Consider the following 23,454-nt stretch of genomic DNA (forward strand, 5'->3'; position numbering starts at 1 on the left):
CAAAGCTTAATAATAATAATAATAATAATAATAATAATAATAATAGCTAAATTGTCAATAGTTAAATTTAAAATGATTATATTTAAATTACTGACAAAAGAATTGTGCATAGATAAAAACTAAAACTCTACCTAACTTAAACCTACTTATTAGAGAACTTTAGATAATTTTCTGTTTCAGTAAGCTTTATTTTTCCCATTAAGTATTTTGGGCATGCTCATCAAAGAGGTGGTTATCATTACTAGTACCATAAATATTTTGCAACTTATATGAAGATAATGATTTTGAAAGTCATCATATATAAAATAGAAATTCCAAAATGCCTTAAGATATGCAGTGGTAGTAATTACATTTTATACATGGATCATATCATTATTATTATCATTCTTTTCACTCCTCAGTTTAAAACTTGGAATTTCCTCCTTCAAATACTTTCAGAAATTAATATTCCCATTCTACAATTCTGTTTATTTTTTTTAAATTTTTGCCTGTAAGTTTGAAACACTTATCTCAACTTCCTCTTCTTCTTCTCCTCCTCACATCCTTCTTCTCTTTATTATTATTATTTGCAATTTATTCACTTTGTATCCCAGTTATAGCCCCCTCCCTTCTCTCTTCCTGTCCCACCCTCCCTCTTCTTCCTCCCCTATCTCTCTTCCCTAGTCCATTGATAGAAGTCCTCCTCCCTTATTGTCTCACCCTAGCCTATCAGGTCCCATCAGCACTGCCTAGATCCTCTTTCTCTGTGGGCTGGCCAGGTCATCCCACCAGGGAAAGTGATCAAGTAGCAGGCAACTGAGTTCATGTCAGAGACTGTCTCTTTTCCATAGGGAACCCACATGGAGACCGAGCTATCTATGAGCTACATCTGAGCAGGGGGTCTAGGTCCTCTCCATGTATGGTCTTTGGTTGATGCATTAGCCTCTGCAGTCCCCACTGGGCCCTACTTTTTGGGGACTTTGTTGGTCTCATTGTGTGGTTCCTGTCACTTCCCAGTCCTTTTATATCCCCCTTCTTCCATAAGACTCCTTCAGAACACAGGGAGTTTTATGAAAGAAGGGGCATTTTTGTTTTTTCTATCATGAATCATGATGACTTTAAGAACTGCAGAGTTTTGTTTTCTGACCCCTACTCATAGCATTTCAGGTATATCTTTTGAAATATGTACTAAACAAATGCTAACTTGAGTTTCTTTTTTAATGAATTAATTTTTTTTATAAATTACAGTTTATTCACTTTGTATCCCCCCTGTAGCCTCCTCCCTCATCCCCTGCCAATTCCACCTTCCCTACCTCATCTCCTCTTATGCCCCTCTCCAAATCCACTGATAGGGAAAGTCCTTCTCCCCTTCTCTCTGACCCTAGCCTATCATATCTCATTAGGAGTTGTTGCATTGTCTTCCTTTGTGACCTGGTAAGGCTGTTCCCCCATCAGGTGGAGGTGATCAAAGAGCCAGGCCCTGAGTTCATGTCAGAAACAGTCCCTGTTCCCATAACTAGGGAACCCACTTGGAGACTGAGCTGTCATGGGCTACATTTATGCAGGGGTTCTAGGTTACCTCCATGCATGGTTCTTGGTTGGAGTATCAGTCTCAGAAAAGACCCCTTTGCCCAGAGTTTTTGGTTCTGTTGTTCTCCTTGTGGCTCTCCTGTTCTCTCCAGGTCTTTCTATCTCTCCCTTCTTTCATAAGATTCCCTGCACTTTGCCCAAAATTTGGCTATGAATCTCAGCATCTGTTTTGATACCTTGCTGGGTAGTCTTTCAAAGGCCCTCTGTGGTAGGCTGCTGTCCTGTTGCCTGTTTTCTCTCTCTTCCAATTTCTGTCCCATTTGCCTTTCTGAGTGAGGACTGATCATCTTACCCAGGATCCTCCTTCTTGCTTAGTTTCTTTAGGTGTACAGATTTTAGTATGTTTATCCTATAGTATATGTCTAATATCCACTTATAAGTGAGTATATATCATGTGCATCTTTCTGCTTCTGAGATACCTCACTCAGGATGATCTTTTCTAGTTCCCACCATTTGCCTGCAAATTTCATGATTTCCTTGTTTTTAATTGCTGAGTAGTATTCCATTGTGTAAATGTACCACAATTTTTGTATCCATTTTTCAGTTGAGGGACATCTGGGTTGTTTCCAGCTTCTGGCTATTACGAATAAAGCTGCTATGAACATGGTTGAGCAAATGTCCTTGTTGTGTACTTGAGCATCTTTTGGATATATGCCTAGGAGTAGCATAGCTGGATCTTGAGGAAGCACTATTCCTAATTGTCTGAGAAAGCCTCATATTGATTTCCAAATACGAAAAACAAAAGGGTTGAGAAAGAAATTAGGGAAACAACACCCTTTACAATAGCCAGTAATAATTTGAGTTTCTTTAATGAATATCAAATGGTAGGTTTCACACAGTTAATTGTTTTGTTATTGTTGTTATTTCTATCACAGACACAAGTGGAATGGCTTTCCTCATAAATGAAACCAAGACTGTGGTTGAAAGCTTTGGGACCACACCTTATGACTATGAGTGGGCACCACCCTGTGAAAAAATCAGCATCAAAGAACTGGGGTCATGGCTCCTGCCTCCACTATACTCACTGGTGTTCATCATTGGCCTCCTGGGCAACGTGGTGGTTGTGTTGATCCTCATAAAGTATAGGAAGCTACAAATTATGACTAATATCTACCTGCTCAACTTGGCAATTTCTGACCTGCTTTTTCTCTTCACCATCCCGTTCTGGATTCACTATGTTATATGGAATGAGTGGTGTTTTGGCCATCACATGTGTAAACTGCTCTCTGGGTTTTATTACCTGGCCTTATACAGCGAGATCTTTTTCATCATTCTGCTGACAATTGACAGGTACCTGGCTATTGTCCATGCTGTGTTTGCCCTTCGAGCTCGGACAGTCACTTTTGCTACTATCACCAGCATCATCACCTGGTGCCTGGCAGGACTGGCAGCATTTCCTGAATTTATCTTTTATGAGTTTCAAGACAACTTTGGAGAATCCTTCTGCAGCCCTCGTTACCCAGAAGGTGAAGAAGACAGCTGGAAGCGTTTCCATGCTCTAAGAATGAATATCTTTGGTTTGGCTCTCCCTCTCCTCATTATGGTTATCTGCTACTCAGGAATCATTAAAACTCTCCTGAGATGCCCCAATAAAAAAAAACACAAGGCTATCCGCCTTATTTTTGTTGTCATGATAGTCTTTTTTATTTTTTGGACCCCATACAACTTGGTTCTCCTTCTCTCTGCTTTTCACAGCACATTTTTGGAGAACAGCTGTCAGCAGAGCAAACACCTGGACCTGGCCATGCAGGTGACTGAGGTGATTGCCTACACCCACTGCTGCATCAATCCAATCATCTATGCCTTTGTTGGAGAGAGGTTCCGGAAACATCTTCGGCTCTTTTTCCACAGGCATGTGGCAATCTACCTGGGGAAATATATTCCATTCCTTCCTGGTGAGAAAATGGAAAGAACCAGCTCTGTCTCCCCATCAACTGGAGATCAAGAAATCTCTGTGGTGTTTTAATTGCTCAGAGAAAACTTGCCCACATTACATGGACTGGAAGATGAAGCAAACACATTAAGTCAATCAATCACAGCAACCTGTAGGTCAGTCATTTGTATGTTCCATGCAGCATCGATGCTCTCAAAGACCTGAGAACATTTAGACTGATTGCAGCAATCTTCATGTACACAAGGTCATTACCAGAGGTCATGTACTGGCCAGTTGGCAATTCATCAAACATGAAAATGACAGCTTTTCTTGAGTCTCTGAAGTGTTAAAAATGTTCCAAGTCACTTAAATGTTAAATACTCAGGAAAAGTAAGAAATTTTTAAAAAATATATTAAACTTTTACTTGAGCCATCTTTTGACATCAGTGGAATTTTTCACAAAATGCATTTGCTTAATTTCCTAACATAAGTAGTTTTTTCTCTTAAGGAATGGCTTAATTTTTACTCTTTTTTAAAATTTTTTATTAATTACACTTTATTCATTTTGTATCCCCCCATAAGCCTCTCCCTCCTCCCCTCCCGATCCCACCCTCCCTCCCCTTTCTGCATGCATGCCCCTCCCCAAGTCCACTGATAGGGGAGGTTCTCCTCTCCTTTCTTATCTTAGTCTATCAGTTCTCATCAAAAGTGGCTGCATTGTAATTTTTACTCTTAATTATTATTTTTTTTATATGGACAATTACTCTTATAGGAGACTGGATGTCTTATCTTGTTTAACTATTCTTAAAAGTCAAATGAATTCCTGTTCATGTCAAGTTGCCATATTTCCCATTAGTGACTGGAAGAAACACTTTGTCCTCCTAAATGCCAGTTTCACATTGAAAAGTAAGCTGGGGCATCTGTACTGAGGATTCCAGTGTGGTGCTCTAGTTGATTTCCTTTTAGACTTGGCATCATAAGTACCTGGAGGGTGTTTTGACACATGCATAAATGACTCCTATTGTAGAAGAATAAAAATTTGGAGATAGTCATTAAGATTAACAGATAACTTAAATAAGACTGGAAACCCCTTTCCACCTGGTCTCACATAGAGAATGTATAAGAAAAGTCCATGGTATTGCACAGGAGAAAGTTGGCACTACACAAATAACTCATGAATGATAAGAATTAATATGTTACATGGCTTTGGGTGCCTTTTATAGATAATTAACCCTCTTCTACTCTCAGGAATATCTTTTTATCTTTCTTAATAAGCTGCCTCTATTTCAATCATTATTTGTATGTTCCTGGTAATATTTATCATTCTGGCATAAAAGACTCTAAAAATCTTGGGTGGTGCTCTTTGGATCCAAATGTGCACTTACAACCCCATCCCAGAGCTTTTGATTCATGTTTGAAGTGAGGCTGAGCATCAACAACAGGTTTCCAGGTGATGACCATGATACTTGTTCCAAGACTACACTTTTATGACTGTTGTAACAATAATGCCTTCAGAGACTAGACAATTGAAGCTGTGGATTTCACAAATGTTATGGGAGGGATAGATGGGCCTGTTAGATTTTTATAGGAAGGTTATCTACTATTATGGTCAGCCTATAAGATATGCTAGTCCATTTGAAATCAATTACTGTAGTAGGAACTTATAAGCAATCAGGTTAATTCAGTTGAGCTTTTCTTGAGTGTCTGTATTTAGTGCCCTGAACTAGAAGCTGTGAGAAATACAAAAATTAATAAGGAAAAATGGAGTAGATATGGCTTAAGTCCTTTTCTCTCATTCCTTTTCTTCCCTCTGTTTATAGATTCTTGTGGATGTATGTTCTAAGCTTTTACTTAACATGTGTTTGTAATATGACACTTTTCTTCTGGGTATAACCTGATAAACCCATGGTTATTTTAAAGCAGGGATTACCTTGGTCTAGTAGCCATGACAACTATTTAGGCAGAACAATGTAGAGCTAAATTGTCCAATAGTGATGCTATTAAAGCTACTGATACTCCACAGTAGATGGAAATCTAGGGTCACAGGACCCTCATCTTGGATTCCAACCATTACTCTCCCCTGTTCCAATTTGCACATGATCTTGGGAGCTATAAGAATGGAAGAGTTGCTTGAAAATGTGACTCCATGATTGAAGTCATCATCCATGTTGGGATGAAACTTTGTGATGGCATAGCTGTTTGGAGATAACTCTCACTCTTTTAAGTATCTCTTTAATAATGCTCTGTAAATAAGCTCAATAAACTCATTTATTTGCTAAGTTGAACTTTTGTGGAATCATTGCTTTGGTTTATCATTTGTTCCCTATATGGAGTAAGTACATGTCTGTTTAAGAAAAGTTAGTGCAACAATTTCTCTTTTTTAGAGAGGATGTAGACAATGTGACATAAACCTGCCAGCTGCTTAGCTAACACCTGCCTGTTAAGATTCAAGAATGGGATGTTAAAACACTGCTTTGGGTTAAGTGAGGAATTCAATGTGTAAGTGTGTAAGAAAAAACATAAATCTTGTCCTCATAAGACCTCAGTCAAGTAGGACAAATAAGAAAAGAACAAAGGAAGCCAGTGCCACGGGGTAGACACTTTGTGCATTGTCTAGGTCAGAAAGAGACAGATCATTTTTGGCTATAAGTTGAATAAAGAATGTCTTTATGAAAGAAGGAGCTTCTGAACTGATCTATGCATAGCAGCAAGGATTTGGAAAGATTTAAGCAAGGATTTATAGAATTCTCAATTCAATGGGAAGAGAATGAGGGTACCTCATGAATAGAAAGAAATATGGGATAGACAGATCAGGATGGGTCATGAATTTCAGTCAAAGGACCTAAAGCTTTGTTAAGATAAAAAAGGCTATTGAAGAATATGTGTAGTTCAGGGAGATGAAACACTCAACCCTATGCGTTAAGAATATATGGCAGAGAGCTGTGTGGGAGAGGGGGTGGGGCTAACAAAGGTGGGGATCAGGTGTGGAGAAAGTGGGGGCTGCCATGAGGTGGAGTGGAAGGAAGAGGACTGGAGAGAGAATGAAAATCAGTTGGGGAGCATCTCTGGGACAGGGGAGGCTCCTGGTAGTCTATAAGGGTACATGGAGCCTGAAGTCGCCACCTCCTATAGTCGCTGGAAGGTTGTACTTCCAGTGGAGGGAGGGCGACACCAACCCATCCATAAAACCTTTGACTCAAAAATTGGCTTGCCTGCAAGAAGTGTAGGGATTAAGATGGAGCAGAGATTGAGGGAATGACAAATCCCAACTTGAGACCCACCCCATGGGAGAGAGCCAACCCTTGACACTATTAATAATACTCTGCTATGCTTGCAGACAGGAGCCTAGCATAATTGCCTTCTGAGAGGTTTCATCCAGCAGCTGATGGAAACACATGCAGAGACCCACAGCCAAACAATAGGCAGAACTCGGGGATTCTTATGGAACTGGGGAGGAAAGACTAAATGAGCCAGAGGGGTCAAGGATACCATAAGAAGACCTACAGAGTAAACGAACCTGGGACCATGGAGGCTCACAGACACTGAACCAATAGCCAAAGAGCTTGCATGGGCAGGACCTAGACCCCCTACAAATATGTAGTAAATGTGCAGCTTGGTCATCATGTGGGTCCCATAACAATGGGAGTAGGGTCTGTCTCTGACTCTGTTGCTTGCCTTTGGATCCCTTTCCCCTAGCTGGGCTGTCTTGTCTGGTCTCTGTGAGAGAAGATGCACTTAGTCCTGCTGTGGCTTGAGGTGCCAGGTGGATTGGCAGGTATCCCATAGGAACTTCCCCTTCTCTGAGAAGGAGAGGGAGGAATGAGGGGAAGGGGCATAAGGGTGGGACTGGGAGGAGAGGAGGAAGGTGGCTTGGATCAGTTTTAAAGTGATTAAATAAATATTTTTTTTAAAAAAGAAGAAGATATGGCAATACATAGAAGGTAGGCCAGAAGCCCCAAAACTATCCAAGGAAAGTAAGTTAGAAAGTGAGTCAAGTATGGAGGAAAGGTAAAGTTAGCAGATGGTAACCAAGGGAAAGCATGAAGGAAAAGTCAAAGCACTAAAAGAAATCTATGTCTGAAAAAAAATGTACATCGGTCACCTTTGCATTGCTACAGTGAAATGTCTGCAGTAATTCATAAACAGAAGAGGTAAACTGAGCTCGTACACCGGGAGATTCCAGGTCATGACCCAGCAGCTCTAAAACTTGGGCCTCTGGTAACAGTGTTGGAGAAAACCACTTATACTATAATCCAGGAAGGTGACTGGATCCCACAGTTGTTTTTGGAAGGGCATTTTCAATGACTAAAAGACATCTCACTACACCCAACTTGCTAAAGGCCTGCCTTTCAATAGTGCCATTCTGGGACCAAGCTGTCAACATATGGACTCACACACACACACACACACACACACACACACACAAACACACACACTGTTACTTTTAAACATACATTCCATCTCCTCTAGGAAACATAGACTATTTCCAGTGGCTCTCTTTAAGAGAAATACAGTTGGCTAAAGAACAGGAAAAGTGGGGTGACCTTTTGTATCTTTGGGATTTTGAGTCACTGGAACACTTTTCTTATTAAAAAAATAAATAAAGTCCTAGAATTACACTAAGAGATAAAAGTTATGTTTCTATTTTGATGTTAAGACCCAAACATCTATCCCAGCAGCCCTAAGGACATTGGAAGTTTCCTGCCATAAATTCACCCTCTGACCTGAAAGAATGTATTTCACTTCTTTTAGTCCAATGTCCTCTCTCTGCTGGATAATGAAGAAATTGGGGAAGAACATCTTTAGGCTCCTTATATCCCAAGTAGGCTCAGACTTTGTTAAATAAGCAGAAAGAAGGAAGAACTGACAGCTCAAGTTCTGTAAAGTAGATTGTAGAGAGAAAGTGAGATGGAAATGGTGGAGGTGTCTCACCCTTATCAGCAGAGGGACCAGACATGCTCCCCATTGTTCAGAACGGTGAATTGAGAGTGTCATTGACCTTACATTCATTTGTTCACTTACCATGTATTTATTTATTCAGTAGATATTTACTTAATGTTTACAATGATCTCAGCCAAGTTTCAAGGAAACAAAATTGCACACCCTGGACTCTTTCTCAGAGGCTGAAATTCTTTTGTGACTTCAGATAATAATGATGGAACTTTTGTAACTCTCTCTCTCTCTCTCTATATATATATATATATATATATATATATATGTCTATCTCTCACAGATAGACAGACATGTGTATGGGCATAGAAAAGCTGGAGTCAAGTAGTGGGCTGGGGTCTCAGATGGAGAAGTTTAATTAGAGGTGTTGACAAATTGACTCCAACCTTTCTCAGATCAAGTTCTTTTCTTGTCAGCATCCCCTTTCACTACAGTTACAGTATAAGAAAACACTAGAGGGCACTAACCAATGACAGCGCCTTGGCCACAGCCAGCCCTACACAGAGTGTGCTCATAGGTCAGAAAGGTGGGCTTTTGATGATATTACAACATGAAACTCTAGAATGCCTACATTTGTCTTGTCCACCTGAGTTGCAAAACACTAGGAGGTGCTATTTGTATCCACTGTGATACAGTGACATCAGGAAAAAATGACAGAAGACAGGAAATTCTTGGGTTTTTTGTTTTGTTTTTTTTTTAATCTGGGTCAATTTCTACTTTTCCCTGAGTTAGGGCTTTGGTAAGTTTGGCTATAGCTTGACCTATGTAATGCTCTGCTTAAACCAAAATTCAGATTTTTCTTCCAAGAAGTCTTACAGGAGGGTAAAATAATGAATATGTTGAGAATATGTGTGAATAGAGGCTAGCAGAAAAAAAGACAAGCATCTGTGAAGTCCATCCTCATTCTATCTTCCGCTGCTTGAGGATGGTGGAGCCTAGACTTGACAATATATGCATGGGACATTTTACTTTCTTCCCTCCCTCCTCTCCTCCCAGTTCCTCCCTCTCACCTGACCTCCCCATATCACTCCCTCCCTTTCTCCTCAGAAAAAGGGAGAGCTCCTGTGGATATCAACCTGCCTTGGCATATCACATTCTGGTAGGACTGGGCGCATCTTCTCCTATTGAGACTAGACAAGGCCATCCAGTTAAGGGAAAGGGATCCAGAGGCAGGCAACAGACTCAAAGACAGTCCCTGCTCCTGCTGTTAGAAATCCCACATGAGGACCAACCTGTACATCTGTTACACACATGTAGGAGGCCTAGGTCTGTCCCAGTGAATGCTCTCTCTAGTTGGTGACTCAGTCTCAATAGGCCTTCTGTTCAGCTTTTATGAATCCAGGCTAGTTGATTCTGGAGGTTTTCTTGTGGTGTCCTTGACCTCTCTGGCTCTTTCAAATCCTTCCTCCCCCTCTTCCATAAGATTCCCTGAGCTCCACCTAATGTTTGGTTGTGGGTCTCTGCATCTGTTTTCATCAGCTGCTGGGTAAAGCCACTCAGATGAGAGTTATTTTAGCCTACTGTCTGCAAGTATAGCAGAATATTATTAATAGTGTTGGGGGTGGGCTCTCATGGCATAGGACTCAAGTTGGACTAGTAATTGGTTGACCATTCCCTCACTTTCTGCTCCCTCTTTATCCCTGACTCTCTTAAAGGCAGAAAAAATTGTAGGTTTTGTGGCTGGGTTGATATCCACATCCCTCCACTGGAAGTCTTGCTGGATACAGGAGGTGACCATTTCCTGTTTCATATCCCCTATTGCTAGAAGTCTTAGCTAGAGTCACCCTCATAGATTTCTGGGAGTTTCTATTATTCTAGATTTCTAGCTTGTCCCAGAAATACCCCCTACCAATTCCAGTTCTCTATTCTACTATCCTCTCCCCACTTGATACCTTCCTACCCCATTTACCACTCAGTTCCCTCCTTCTCATCCACCCCAGGTGTCTATTTTATTTCTCTTTCTCTGTGAGATTCAGGAGTCCTCCCTTGAACCCTACATGTAACTTAGCTTTTTTCTTGGGTCTGTGGGTTGTAGCATGGTTATACTGTACTTTATGGCTAAAATTCACTTAGGAGTGAGTTCATATCATGTTTATCTTTCTGAGTCTGGGTTACCTCACTCAGGATGATCATTTCTAGTTCCATCCATTTGCCTGAAATTTTTATGATGTAATATTTTTTAATAACTGAGTAGTATTCCATTGTGTAAATGTACCATATTTCCTTTATCCATTCTTCAGCTGAGGGACATCTAGGTTGTTTCCAGTTTCTAGCTATTATAAATAAAGCTGCAATGAACATAGTTGAGCAAGAGTCCTTGTTGTATGGTGGCACATATTTTAGGTATATGCTCAGGAGTGGTATAGCTGGGACTTGAGGTAGGACTATTCCCAATTTTCTGAAAAACCACCAAATTGATTTCTAAAGTGGTTGTACAAGTTTGTACTCTCACCAACAATGGAGGAGTGTTCCCCTTGCTCCACATCCTTGCCAGCATGAGCTGTCACTCAAGTTTTTGATCTTAGCCATTCTGATGGATGTAAGATATAATCTCAGAGTCATTCTGATTTGCATTTTTGCATGGAATTTTTTAATATGCAGTGTTAGTATTTAGGCAGCCTGCTTCTGTGTTGCCTAACAACCTATGATGTCATCATGTGTCGCCTGCCAGGTAGCCACACCTGGCAGGCATGGTTACCTTGCTCCTTAAAAATAAAATAAAAATTAAAAAAGAAAAAAAATTAATTTCATAGATAAAGGGATAGAGAAGTTGGAAACAATCATTCTGAGTGATGTAACAGAGACTCATAAAGACAAATGTCACATTTTTTCTTATTTTTGGTAATCAAATTTGAATCTTATATGTATGTCTCATTTGAAATGCTTGCATACATCTGAGTAACTAGGCTGTTTGATCCAAGAGTGGTGATTCCATCTTGCTCTAAGCTATGCCAATTAAAAAGAAGAAGAAGGAATATGTGAATGAGTGCTAGAGAGCACATTGTTAACAGTAAGCTTCCAGAGAAGGGACAAGTTGAATTAGTTGGTAAAAAGTGATATTTTCTTTAAATCCCAGCATGGGAAATTTGCAATGCATAAAATCAAGAGATGAGATAATGGGTCAATTTGCATCTCCAATTTTGTGTCCCTAGTTAGGAATGAGAATGAGTGGAGGAGGAAGCTTCTGTTTTTCGGTCTAAGGAGCATAAGGAACATCAGAACCAGTGAGCATATTAGCTTCTCTTGAAGGCATCTAGCAGCTGTGTTGGTATTTTGATGGGAATTGCATTGAATGCTTTTGGCAGAATGGCCATTTTCACTATGTTAATCCTACCAATCCCTGAGCATGGGCGATCTTTCCATCTTCTGATATCTTCTTCAATTTCTTTCTTCAGAGAATTGAAGTTTTTCCTCAAACAGGTCTTTCACTTGCTTGGTTAGAGTCACCCCAAGGTATTTTATGTTATTAGTGGCTCTTCTGAAGGGTGTTGTTTCCCTAATTTCTTTCTCAGCACTTTTGTCTTTGGTATACAGGAGGGCTTCTGATTTTTTTTAGTTGATTTTGTATCCTGCCACTTTGCTGAAGGTGTTTCTCAGCTGAAGGAGTTCTCTGGTTGAATTTTTGGGGTCGCTCATGTATACTATCATATCATCTGTGAATAGTGACATTTTGAACTCTTCCTTTCCGATTTGTATCCCCTTGATCTCCTTTAGTTGTCTTATTGCTTTAGCTAGGATTTCAAGTACTATGTTGAAGAGATATGGAAAGAGTGGGCAGTCTTGTCTTGTCCCTGATTTCAGTGGGATTGATTTAAGTTTCTCTTCATTGAGTTTGATGTTGGCTATAGGCTTGCTGTATATTGCCTTTACCATGTTTAGGTATGTGCCTTGTATCCCTGATCTCTCCAAGACTTTAAACATGAAAGAGTGTTGGACTTTGTCAAATGCTTTTTCGGCATCTAAGGAGATGATCATGTGGTTTTTCTCCTTCCGTTTGTTTATGCGGTGGATTACATTGATGGATTTCCATATGTTGAACCACCTTTGTATGCCTGGGATGAAGCCTACTTGGTCATGGTGGATGATATCTTTTATGTGTTCTTGGATTCTGTTTGCAAGTATTTTATTAAGTATTTTTGCATCAATGTTCATAAGAGAGATAGGTCTGAAGTTCTCTTTTTTTGTTGGGTCTTTGTGTGGTTTAGGTATCATGGTGACTGTGGCTTTATAGAATGAGTTTGGTAATGTTTCTACTGTTTCAATTTTGTGGAATAGTTTGGAGAGAATTGGAGTTAGCACTTCTTTGAAGGTCTGGTAGAATTCTGCACTGAATCCATCTAGCCCAGGGCTTTTTTTTTTTTTTAAAGATAGACTGTTGATTACTGCTTCTATTTCCTTAGGGGATATAGGACTATTCAGTCTTTCTACCTGATCTTGACTTAATTTTAGTAGATGGAATCTATCAAGAAAAATTGTCCATTTCTTTTAGATTTTTGAATTTTGTGGCGTATAGGCTTTTGTAGTACGACCTAATGATTGTTTGGATTTCCTCAGTGTCTGTAGTTATGTCTCCCTTTTCATTTCTGATTTTTCTGATTTGGATAGTTTCTCTCTAACTTTTAGTTAGTTTGGCTAAATGTTTGTGTTGATTTTCTCAAAGAACCAGCTCTTGGTTTCATTGATTCTTTGAATAGTTTTATTTGTTTCTAATTGATTGATTTCAGCCCTGAGTTTGATTATTTCCAGCTGTCTGCTCCTCTTGGGTGTATTTGCTTCTTTTTTTTCCTAGGGCTTTCAGTTGGGCCATTAAGTTGCATAAATTTGTGAGATGTCACAAATTTCTTCTTAAAGGCACTTAGTGCTATGAATTTTCCTGTGAGCACTGCTTTCATTATGTCCCATAAGTTAGGGTATATTGTACCTTCATTTTTATTGAATTCTAGGAAGTCTTTAATTTCTTTCCTTATTTCTTCCTTAACCCAGCTGTCATTGAGCAGCAAGTTGCTCAGTTTCCATGTGCTTGTAGGCTTTTTTTCTAATTTCATTGTTGTTGAGGTCCAGGTCAGATAGAATACAGGGGATTATTTCAATCTTCTTGTATCTGTTGAGGCTTGCTTTGTGAACAGCTATATCGTCTATTTTGGAAAAGGTTCCATGAGGTGCTGAAAAAAAGGTATACTCTTTTGAGTTTGGGTGGAAAGTTCTGTAGACGTCTATTAGGTCCATTTGATTTAGGACCTCTGTAAGTGCCTTTATTTCCTTATTAGGCTTCTGTCTAGATGATCTGTCCCTTGGTTAAAGTGGAGTGTTGAAGCCTCCCACTATTAAGGTATTAGAATCGATGTGTGATTTAGGTTTTAATAATGTTTCATTTATCAATGTAGGTGCTCTTGTATTTGGGGCATAAACGTTCAGAATTGTGATGTTCTCTTGGTGGATTTTTCCTTTGATGAGGATGTAGTGTCCCTCCTTATCTTTTTTGATTAACTTTGGTTGAAAGTCTATTTTATTAGATATTAGGATAGCTACCCCAGCTTGTTTTCTGGGACCGTTTGCTTGAAAGATATTTTTCTAGCCCTTTACTCTGAGGTAGTGTTTATCTTTGTTGCAGAGGTGTGTTTCTTGAATGCAACAGAATGTTGGATCCTATTTCAGCACCCATTCTGTTAGTCTGTGTCTTTTTATTGAAGAGTTGAGTCCATTGATGTTGAACTTGGAGAAAAGATCAGGAACCGCAAAGGTAAGCGTCACCAACAGAATACAAGAGATGGAAGAGAGAATCTCTGGAGCTGAAAATACACTTGCAGAAATTGATATTTCTCTCAAAGAAAAAGTAAAATCAGAAAAGTCCCAAATACAAAATATCCAAGAAATCAAGGATGCCATGAAAAGACAAAAATCTAAGAATAATAGGAATAGAGAAAAAAGAAGATTTAAGGCTCCAAGGTCCACAAAATATTTTCAAGAAAATCATAGAAGAAAATTTTCTCAACTTAAAGAAAGAGATGTCCATAAATATACAAGAGGCCTACAGAACACCAAATAGACTAGACCAGAAAAGAAACACATCACCTCACATCATAGTCAAAACACTAAATCTATAGAACAAAGAAAAGATACTAAAAGCAATAAGGGAAAAAGGTCAAGTAACATATGAAGGTAGACCTATCAGAATCACACCGGACTTCTCATCAGAAACTATGAAAGCTAGAAGGGCCTGGGCAGTGTCATGCAGACTCTAAGAGACCACAGATGCCAACCCAGACTACTATACCCTGCAAAGCTTTCAATCAACATAGATGGAGAAAACAAAACATTACATGACAAAACTAAATTTATGCAATATCTACACAGCAAACCAGCCCTACAGAGGATACTAGAAGAAAAACTCTAATCCAATGAAAACAACTTCACCCAAGAAAACATAGCATACAGATAATATCGCAACAAAAATTAAAAGAAAACAAGCAATGAAACACAGTAAGACCACCAAATCCAATATAAAAGGAACTAATGCTCATTGGAAATGGATGTATTTCAACAATTGAATAGAAAGAGAAAATGTGATTCAGATACATAATGTGGTTCTCATGCATAAAGTAGAATGGTGTAGTATTATTTGCAAAAAAATAGATGTTAAGTAAAACATGTTTAAGGTAGACAAAAATTCATGGTTTTTTTTCTCATATGCAGAATCTAGATTCAAATATAATACATATTATATAAATATATACACACATAGGACATGAAAGCACTATGGAAACCATGACAGGGAAGAAAAAGATCTAAAGGAAGGAGGAAGGGAAGGACAAGAGAAGGTAATGAAATAAAGAAAGACAAAATATTGAATGTTTTCTCTTGTACAAAATAATTATTTAACATACATACTCTCTTGAGTGGAGGTGGTACAAGGGGGAACTGAGATCAGCAAAAGGAAGATACAATGTTAAATATGTTTCTTACAGTGAAACCCATTATTTTGTATTTTAACTAAAAATTTACATTAAAAAAGACACAACCACAAATCTGAGAGCTGACTGGATGCCAGATGCCAGGTATAAATTATAGTAATTCTAAAAGATGCAGGAAATTATTTGGTCAGTCTTAGGGCTGGCATTCTCGAGTACCAAGTGATAGAGTTTTGATGGAACTTTATACCATTGTAAACTGAATCTGGCTTTGAGCCCACCAGTCCCCAAGCAGTGTGAGAATGGATGTCCTCACACTGGGCTACATTCCATAGTGGCTTTAGAATAGAGAGTACTGTTAGAAGGGAAGGATTAGGAGGGGGCTATTTAAAAGAAGATGTAGAAGACCTAAACTACTGCTTTGTCTTATGAGGAAAACAAAAAATGCTAGTGTCTTATCACAGAAGGACACAGATACCTTGATTCCCACCATACTTCCATTTAATAGTCAAATGTGGCTGTTAAGGCAAACTAGTCAAAATAAAACAAGAGAACTGTTCTTACTCTTAGAGAAAAGTGGATAGTGCAACTGAATCCAAGGCTGGCTTAACTGTATGCTTGTTTACATTGCTTTTCTTGATAAAGTATATGGTTACAGTTATGGTGGTTGGTGCTCACTTAATCTAAGTGAGCAGTGGAAAACTTTTTCTTAACATGTCAGGCATTAAATATTTCAGAGTTTCAAGTCAGGTGGTTTCTGTTATTATTACTGACCTCTGTGATTATGATGAGAAAACAACTGTAGATGAGGTATCAATGAAGGGGCAGAGCGTATCCTCACAAAGGTTCTTATGGGGCTAGAGTTTGTGGGCCTCTAATAGGGAATTCTTTTTTAATGCATTGGGTGTTTGTAGAAGGCCACCTGAAAAAGCAGCTTGCTTTCTACTGCTGGGAAAGACTTTTCTTGTTTTTCCTTTCCTTTTCTTTTTTTTTCTTCTTTCCTTCCTTTCTTCTTTCCTTCCTTCCTTCTTTCTTTCCTTTCTCCCTCTCTACCTCCCTCCTATGCTTCCTTCTTTCTTCCCTCACTCCTTTCCTTTCCATCTGTAATTTCACTGAATTCGGGGCCTTGCACATACTAAGCAGCTTTTCTGCTACCAGGCTACATCTATAGCTCTGGAGAGTACTTTGCTGTCTTGTGGCAGGACTAAGATATTTTGGATGATTTACATCATTCAGGTCTGCAGAGACCTCACTATTTCAACATCCAATAGGATGCTGTCTTGGGTCACATTGTTCTCAGGACTTTGCTGAGTGAATCTGGGAAGAAGTAAAAAAAAAAAAAAAAAAATCCTGAATGTGTTGATGAATACATGGCTGACAATGTCAAATCCAGAGGAAATACCAGCCCCCTATTTTAGGGATGATAATAAGTTCTGATGATTTAGGGCCTTAGAAGACTCTCTTAGGCCTCTCAAAGCTAAGGACTGGAGATGGAATAGTGTAATCCATGGTTGCATAACAATGTTTATAAGCATTGGTTTAAAACAACCGTATTTATTTGATTTCTTTTCTATTGTTCTTATGGGCTGTCCCTGAGCAGAGCTGTGAATGATAATCTACAAGAAGCTGACAAAGAGGCATAGGGCTAGAGAGATGGCCTAGTGGTTAAGATCACTGCTCTTGGAAAGGTCCTGAGTTCAATTCCTAGCAACCACATGGTGGCTCACAACCATCTATACTGGAATTTGGTGCCCTCTTCTGGCATGCAGGTATACATGCAGAAAGAGTATTCATCTACATAAAATAAATAAATAAATGAATAAATCTTAAAAAAAAAAAAAAAGAAGAAGCTGACAAAGGCAAAGAACACAGCTCTTAGTCTAGGAAAGAATGAGTACATCCTCAGGCAGATCATTCCGGTAAACTTTCTGTAAACATATGAACCTGAGGATGGCAGGATGTTGGGATCAAGGCTAAAGTTGGCTGGCATGAACAGTCTTCCGGAGTGCCTACACAAGCTTTATTAATTTAATTCTATATGTACTATTTTCCTCTATGAGTCTTGATGTTTGACTTGTTTTGTTTTGTTTTGTAAAGTAGGTCAGAAGGTTGTCAGTCCATAACAAACAATTGAGTGTTATGGTAACCTGGTGACCCATATAAAGTCAAATAGTCTTCCTGGAGTCTAGTAACACCCTAAGAATTCTTTCTTCTGGAAGGGAGCCTAGTATTATTCCACCTTCAGGCATGCAATGGAATTTAAAGCTAGGATCTGGCATCACGGCCCATGTCTAACCATTGTGTAATATTGTCATTTTTAGAAAAATGTCTACAAGGAGATAAAAGAAAAATTAGTGGTCATAAAATTAGATGGTTTAAAATTTTTGACTAAGAAGCTTGAAATATCAAAAATAATTTTGGCAAGGGTGTTGTCAGAAAGTGTGGCAGCCTTTTGGAGTTAATGACAAATTTGGAGTTAATGGCATCTGAGCAGTGGAATTCGGCCTCTTGGCTTTGGCTATTTTCCAAAGTCCAGTTTCTCATAAACTGACCTTGGTGTTCCTACAGCAGACTGCTCTGATCCCGAGAAACTCTGTGCAACCATAGTAACCAGACAGCAGGCTCTGTGTAACCTTGAGTGAGCTCTCCTATGTTTTGACCAAGTAAAGCTCCTACGTGCTTGTACTTTTTTGCCTACTTAAGTGTTAACCTGACGCCCATTAAATCGACACCTGGATCAGCATGTAGACTTGGTGTCCTCTGTGTCGCCCTGTCTCTCTCTCTCCCAGCCCTCTCTCAGGTAGTATTCAGGTGTCACTGCCGGCCAGTGACAGATGGAGCAGAAACCCCGGGAACCTGAGACAGAGGACCAGCTGAGGCAAGTTATATGGACCACAGGAGCGCGCGCAAAGCAACTGACTAAGGTAAAGTTGGGTGGCCGCCAGGGGCAGGGAACTAGTAAGATGGGATCTATCAGATCCCTTAAATATATTTTTAAGACACAGAGAATTAGAATAAAACTCCCTAATCCCTTTACTTTGTAAAACTAAAGAGTTGCTTGGAAAAATTAAAGCAGCCAAACAGGCAAAAAAAAAAAAAAAAAAAAAAAACAAACAAACAAACAAACAAACAAAAAAAACGTACTTCTGTTATTTCAAATGTCCATAAAGGATCTCAAACAGATTTGTGTAATTTGAGAACAGAAAATAATTTAGGAGCTAGATAGTGAAGATGAAACGGAGTCAAAGAAAAAAGCTGCCAAGTCTCATAATTCAGACTGGCCTCCTGAGCCCTCCCCCCGACCCCCATGGTTGTGGGTGGCACCGGATCACCTGCAGGAAGATGTAACTGTTCTCTGAGAGAAAATTCAGTTAAAAAGAGAATAGGTTCAATTATTAAATATTTATAATAATAATAGTAATGAATAATAATAATTTTAATATAACACAAAGGAGAGTATTCACTCAGAGTGGACTTCCTTTTGTGCAACAGTTGGCTTTTGAGAATGTTAATTCAGCCTGTAAAACAGCTATCAGGCCCTATCGAACTAAAGCAAACTTAACTGGTTATATTACACTTTGTGCTGATATTGGGCCGCTCTTGACTATCATACTTAAAATTACGGCTAAATCCAGTAAAAAGAGTTTTATTTGTCTGTTTAAATATATGGTCATCTTAAACGGTTAATATATATCTAGGTTATAGATCAAAAGTAATTAAATATATTTTTAAAGTTGTATTCAAACTGTAGTTTAATATATATATATATATATATATATATATATATATGTTTATGAGGTCTGTAAACACATATGTTTAAAAGGCAACCATATGATATAATTCTGTCATCTTTGCTATATGATATGGGTTAAAAATTATTATAAAACCTCTTAGTTAACACAAACTTTGTTTCCTTTTAGACTGAAAAGACAAGTCTCATTTTAAATTGGTGTTGGTTTTAAAAAATTGGATTGTTTGCACTGGTAAATTTTGAAGTTTGGTTTTAACTTTTAAAATTATCATGCTTTATGATTTCACTCCTAAAGAGGATGCTTTGTTTTAATATTGCAAAAACAGGTTTAAAAAATATATATTTAAATGTTTAAAAAGCAGGTATCGTGGTTGTTTCTTGTCTTTGTCTTTGTTTTTTTGTTTGTTTGTTTGTTTGTTTTTGTCTGCCGGCTGCATGTTTTGGTTTCTGGTTTCGGTTTGCTCTCGAGGTCTGGGGAAGCTCGGAGAGTTTCCAATTTGGTCGAGGGAATCTGGAGGACGCTCCAGTTCCTGGAGAGGGGGCCCATGAGGGGGTCCACTCCTTCTGGAATCTGTGGGACTTGTGTCTGGTAGGGGCCGGTCAAGTCCTGGTATTTGGGTATTCTGGTTACTCCAAGGTGGCAATGTCGGATTTCTATGTTCCTTATGTATGTATATGTGTGTATGTTTACCTCTGTATGTATGTTTATCTGTAGACCTGGACTAACGATACTAATATTTTTGGACATGAGACAGTTTAAATCAGCACCTCTGAGTTTAGTCCTGGACCATCGGAGTTAAATTCTATAAAACATTTTAAAATTTATCAGGTATTTTAAAATAATAACCATTGGGCAGTCTAACAAAGAACTTGAAACAGTTTCTCAACCCTTTGGGGGAGGTCAAAAGACCTTGGTATTTATTTTATTAATTTTACAAAGTAAAAATCAAGCCATGCTGTTTGAGCCAATTAAAAAAAAAACTCCAGTTATTACAATGTGTTATATCAGGAAAAAAAAACTATAAAATATGTTGCTCATCATTTAAAAAGGCTGGAGATTCTTCAATGCAAAATGTTTGCTCATGCTCTTTTAAAGAAAAAAAAAAAAAAAAGGACTGCAGCTCCATATTAGCCCAGGATTATACAGGGTTATATTCAGATCATTGTTAACCATTATAGGGCATATAGTTTCCTCTAACTCACCATGGAACACGCCCATATTTATAATTAAAAAATCTAATAAATTTAAATTATTACAAGATTTTTAAAAATGAGACTATAATAATTATGAAAACATTGCAACCAGGACTCCCATCACCTAGTAGGATTTCTCAAAACACTTACAAGATTATTTTAGATTTAAAAGACTGTTTTTTTTTTCCATTCCTTTGCATCCTGAGGATTGCCATAGATTTGCTTTTAGTCTCCCTTCTATTATTTTAAGAAACCTATGAAACGTTATCATTGGAGTATGCTGCTACAGAGCATGGCAAATAGTTCTACTTTATGTCAACAATTTGTAGCTAATGCTATTAGTCCAGTACGGAAAAAAATGGCCTTCTATTTATATCATTCATTATATGGGTGATATTTTATTAGCCTCTCCCATAGCTCAAGATGTTATGGCTTGCTATACAGATCTATTTAAGGCTTTGTCCCAAGTAGGTTTAAAAATTACTCCAAAAAAGGTACAAACTAGAGATCCTTATATTTATTTAGGTTTTAATTTATTTCCTCTGGCTATTAAACATCAGAAAGTACAAATTAAAAAAAATTTAAAGACTCTTAATGATTTTTAAAAATTATTGGGAGATATAAATTGGCTTAGGCCGTATCTAAAATTAACTACTGGACAACTTATGCCATTGTTTAATGTTCTTAATGGGGATTTAGTTCCTACCTCCTCCCAAAAATTGACTCCAGAGGCTCAAGATACATTATTAATAATAATAAAGGCTTTAAAAAATCAATTTGTAACACATTGGGATCCAGATAGTCCTCTCCTATTGCTTGTATTTCAAACACAGTCAACTCCTACTGGATTGTTATGGCAATCTAATCCTCTATTGTGGATCCCCTTGTCAGCTAGTCCCAATAAAGTTATTTTGCCTTATTATGAGGCTATTACCCACGTCATTGTGTTGGGATGCACCCAGGCAAGGGCTTACTTTGGAATTGAGCCTTCCAAGATTATTATACCATATTATACTAATTGGCTTTATGCCAATTCAGATAAATGGTTACTTTCTTTGGCTACAACTAGATAATCATTACCCTTCCAATAAGATTATTCAATTTTTACTTTACATAGGGTTGTTTTTCCTATCATAGTTAAAAATAAACCTTTAAAATGCTTGTTCCATTTTTTCTGATGGTAATGCTAAAGAAAAAGCTGGCTATACTGTTAGTAGACAAAAAGTTATTTTTCAAGTTCCAGGGTTATCTGCTCAACTTGCAAAATTGATGGCTATCCATGCAGTTTTACAACATTTTTCTGAGCCTTTTAATTTGTTTACTGATGGTGCTTATATTGCTCAAGATATTCCTAAGCTAAAACAGCAAGCCATATTCTTTCTACCACTTGGGCTAGTCAAATGTTTGCTCAGATTCAAGGACTTATTCAGGCTCATCATAATCCTTTTGCTATTATTCATGTTAGAGCCCATTCTGGTCATCCTGGACCTCTTGCTTTAGGTAACCAGACTATTGATAAAGCCTTAATAACCTTAGCTCAAGAAACACCTATACAAAAATCTCAATTGGCCCATAAATTACATCATCTTAATAGTCACTCCTTACATTTAACTTATGGCCTTACCAAAAAACAAGCCAAAAAAAATTATAACAATTGTGATGTTTTCTGTCCAGTACCTATCTTGGGGTTAACCCCCGAGAGCTGACCCCAGGTCAGCTATAGCAAATGGATGTGACTCATTCTATAAAATTTAAAAAATTAAAATTTATTCATGTAACAATTAATACCTGTACAAGATTTATTTTTGCTACCTTGCATTCTAGAGAAGCTGCATGCCATATTATAGATCATTGTTTGGATACATTTGCTGTTCTTGGCATGCCACACAAAATTAAGACTGATAATGGAACAGCTTATACCAACAAGCCCTTTCAATTTTTTTGTAAAAAATTAAATATTAAGCATGTAACAGGTATTCCTTATAATCCTATGGGCCAAGGCATGGTTAAACATGCCCATGCCACCATTAAGATATATTTACAAAAGACAAAAAAGGGGGAATTATGTCCTCCTTGTTCATCCAGAGCTCAATTTAAGTTTTTTAACTTTGAACAAACATGACAAATCTGCAGCTAACCATTTTTGGCACCCTAAAATGGAAGGACCCCTTGAATAATACATGTCATGGACCCGACCCCATTTTAATTTGGGGGTGAGGATATGTTTGTGTTTTTTTGCAGGTTAAAGATGCTGCTTGGTGGCTGCCAGAGAGACTGGTGCAACAAGTGGATTACTTCAAGGAACAAGATCATTCTCCAAGTGACAATATTGCTGATCCTGCTGCAGCTGATTCATCCAGTGAAGGCTAAATTACACTTTTAGGCCTTAGTACCCAATCCCCTCTTGTTCTCCCTGTACATGTTAGCACACCTTTGTTTAGCTGGTCTGGTACTATTCATCTTTGTCATTGCCAGATGTGTTCACTTAGCTCAACAGCACCAAGCTAGATTTAATGCCATTGAAACAGCAGCATGCTGTGACTCCCTCCCCCCAAGTAGGGGCTTGGCTTGCCCAGCTCAAACGTTAGCTTTAACCTCTCCTTTTCTGTGTGATGAGCCGGTTAGTCAATGACCGGTTCTGGGTGATCGAATATTTATCAACCTAAGACACGAAAATCCCCCTATAAGTGGGATTCGCCCATGACGAGTAAAATATTTATTGGGAATCACCCCCACCTAAGACAGGCACGGTCCCTTTGTTTTAATTTGAAAGGGAGGAATTGTGGCAGCCTTTTGGAGTTAATGACAAATTTGGAGTTAATGGCATCTGAGCAGTGGAATTCGGCCTCTTGGCTTTGGCTATTTTCCAAAGTCCAGTTTCTCATAAACTGACCTTGGTGTTCCTACAGCAGACTGCTCTGATCCCGAGAAACTCTGTGCAACCATAGTAACCAGGCTCTGTGTAACCTTGAGTGAGCTCTCTTATGTTTTGACCAAGTAAAGCTCCTACGTGCTTGTACTTTTTTGCCTACTTAAGTGTTAACCTGACGTCCATTAAATCAACACCTGAATCAGCATGTAGACTTGGTGTCCTTCTCTGTGTCACCCTGTCTCTCTTTCTCCCAGCCCTCTCTCAGGTGGTATTCAGGTGTCACTGCTGGCCAGTGACAAGAAAGCAGTAGGAGGAGTACTTCAGGGAAAGTCTCCAG

At 38.4% G+C, this 23,454-nt stretch overlaps 1 protein-coding gene and 1 long non-coding RNA gene across 2 annotated transcripts; both read left to right on the plus strand.

Annotated features, from left to right (window-relative positions):
* Positions 1–2,455: 2,455 nt before the first annotated feature.
* Ccr3 (C-C motif chemokine receptor 3) lies at positions 2,456–3,535 on the plus strand. Its single transcript, XM_055601797.1, has one exon. It carries the CDS (start codon positions 2,456–2,458, stop codon positions 3,533–3,535), a length of 1,080 nt encoding a protein of 359 aa, XP_055457772.1.
* Positions 3,536–17,749: 14,214 nt separating this feature from the next.
* LOC129672351 (uncharacterized) lies at positions 17,750–23,326 on the plus strand. Its single transcript, XR_008719490.1, has 2 exons — positions 17,750–18,224; positions 22,487–23,326. It is a non-coding gene; the product is annotated as an uncharacterized LOC129672351 (long non-coding RNA).
* The last annotated feature ends 128 nt before the right edge of the window (positions 23,327–23,454 follow it).

This window comes from Psammomys obesus, unplaced genomic scaffold (assembly GCF_907164565.1).
Source record: "Psammomys obesus unplaced genomic scaffold, mPsaObe1.curated_primary_1811, whole genome shotgun sequence".
NCBI classification, from domain to species: Eukaryota; Metazoa; Chordata; class Mammalia; order Rodentia; family Muridae; genus Psammomys; species Psammomys obesus.

Excerpts from the sequence above, each read along its gene's own strand:
- Ccr3 (XM_055601797.1), top strand. The coding sequence starts at position 2,456 with ATGGCTTTCCTCATAAATGAAACCAAGACTGTGGTTGAAAGCTTTGGG.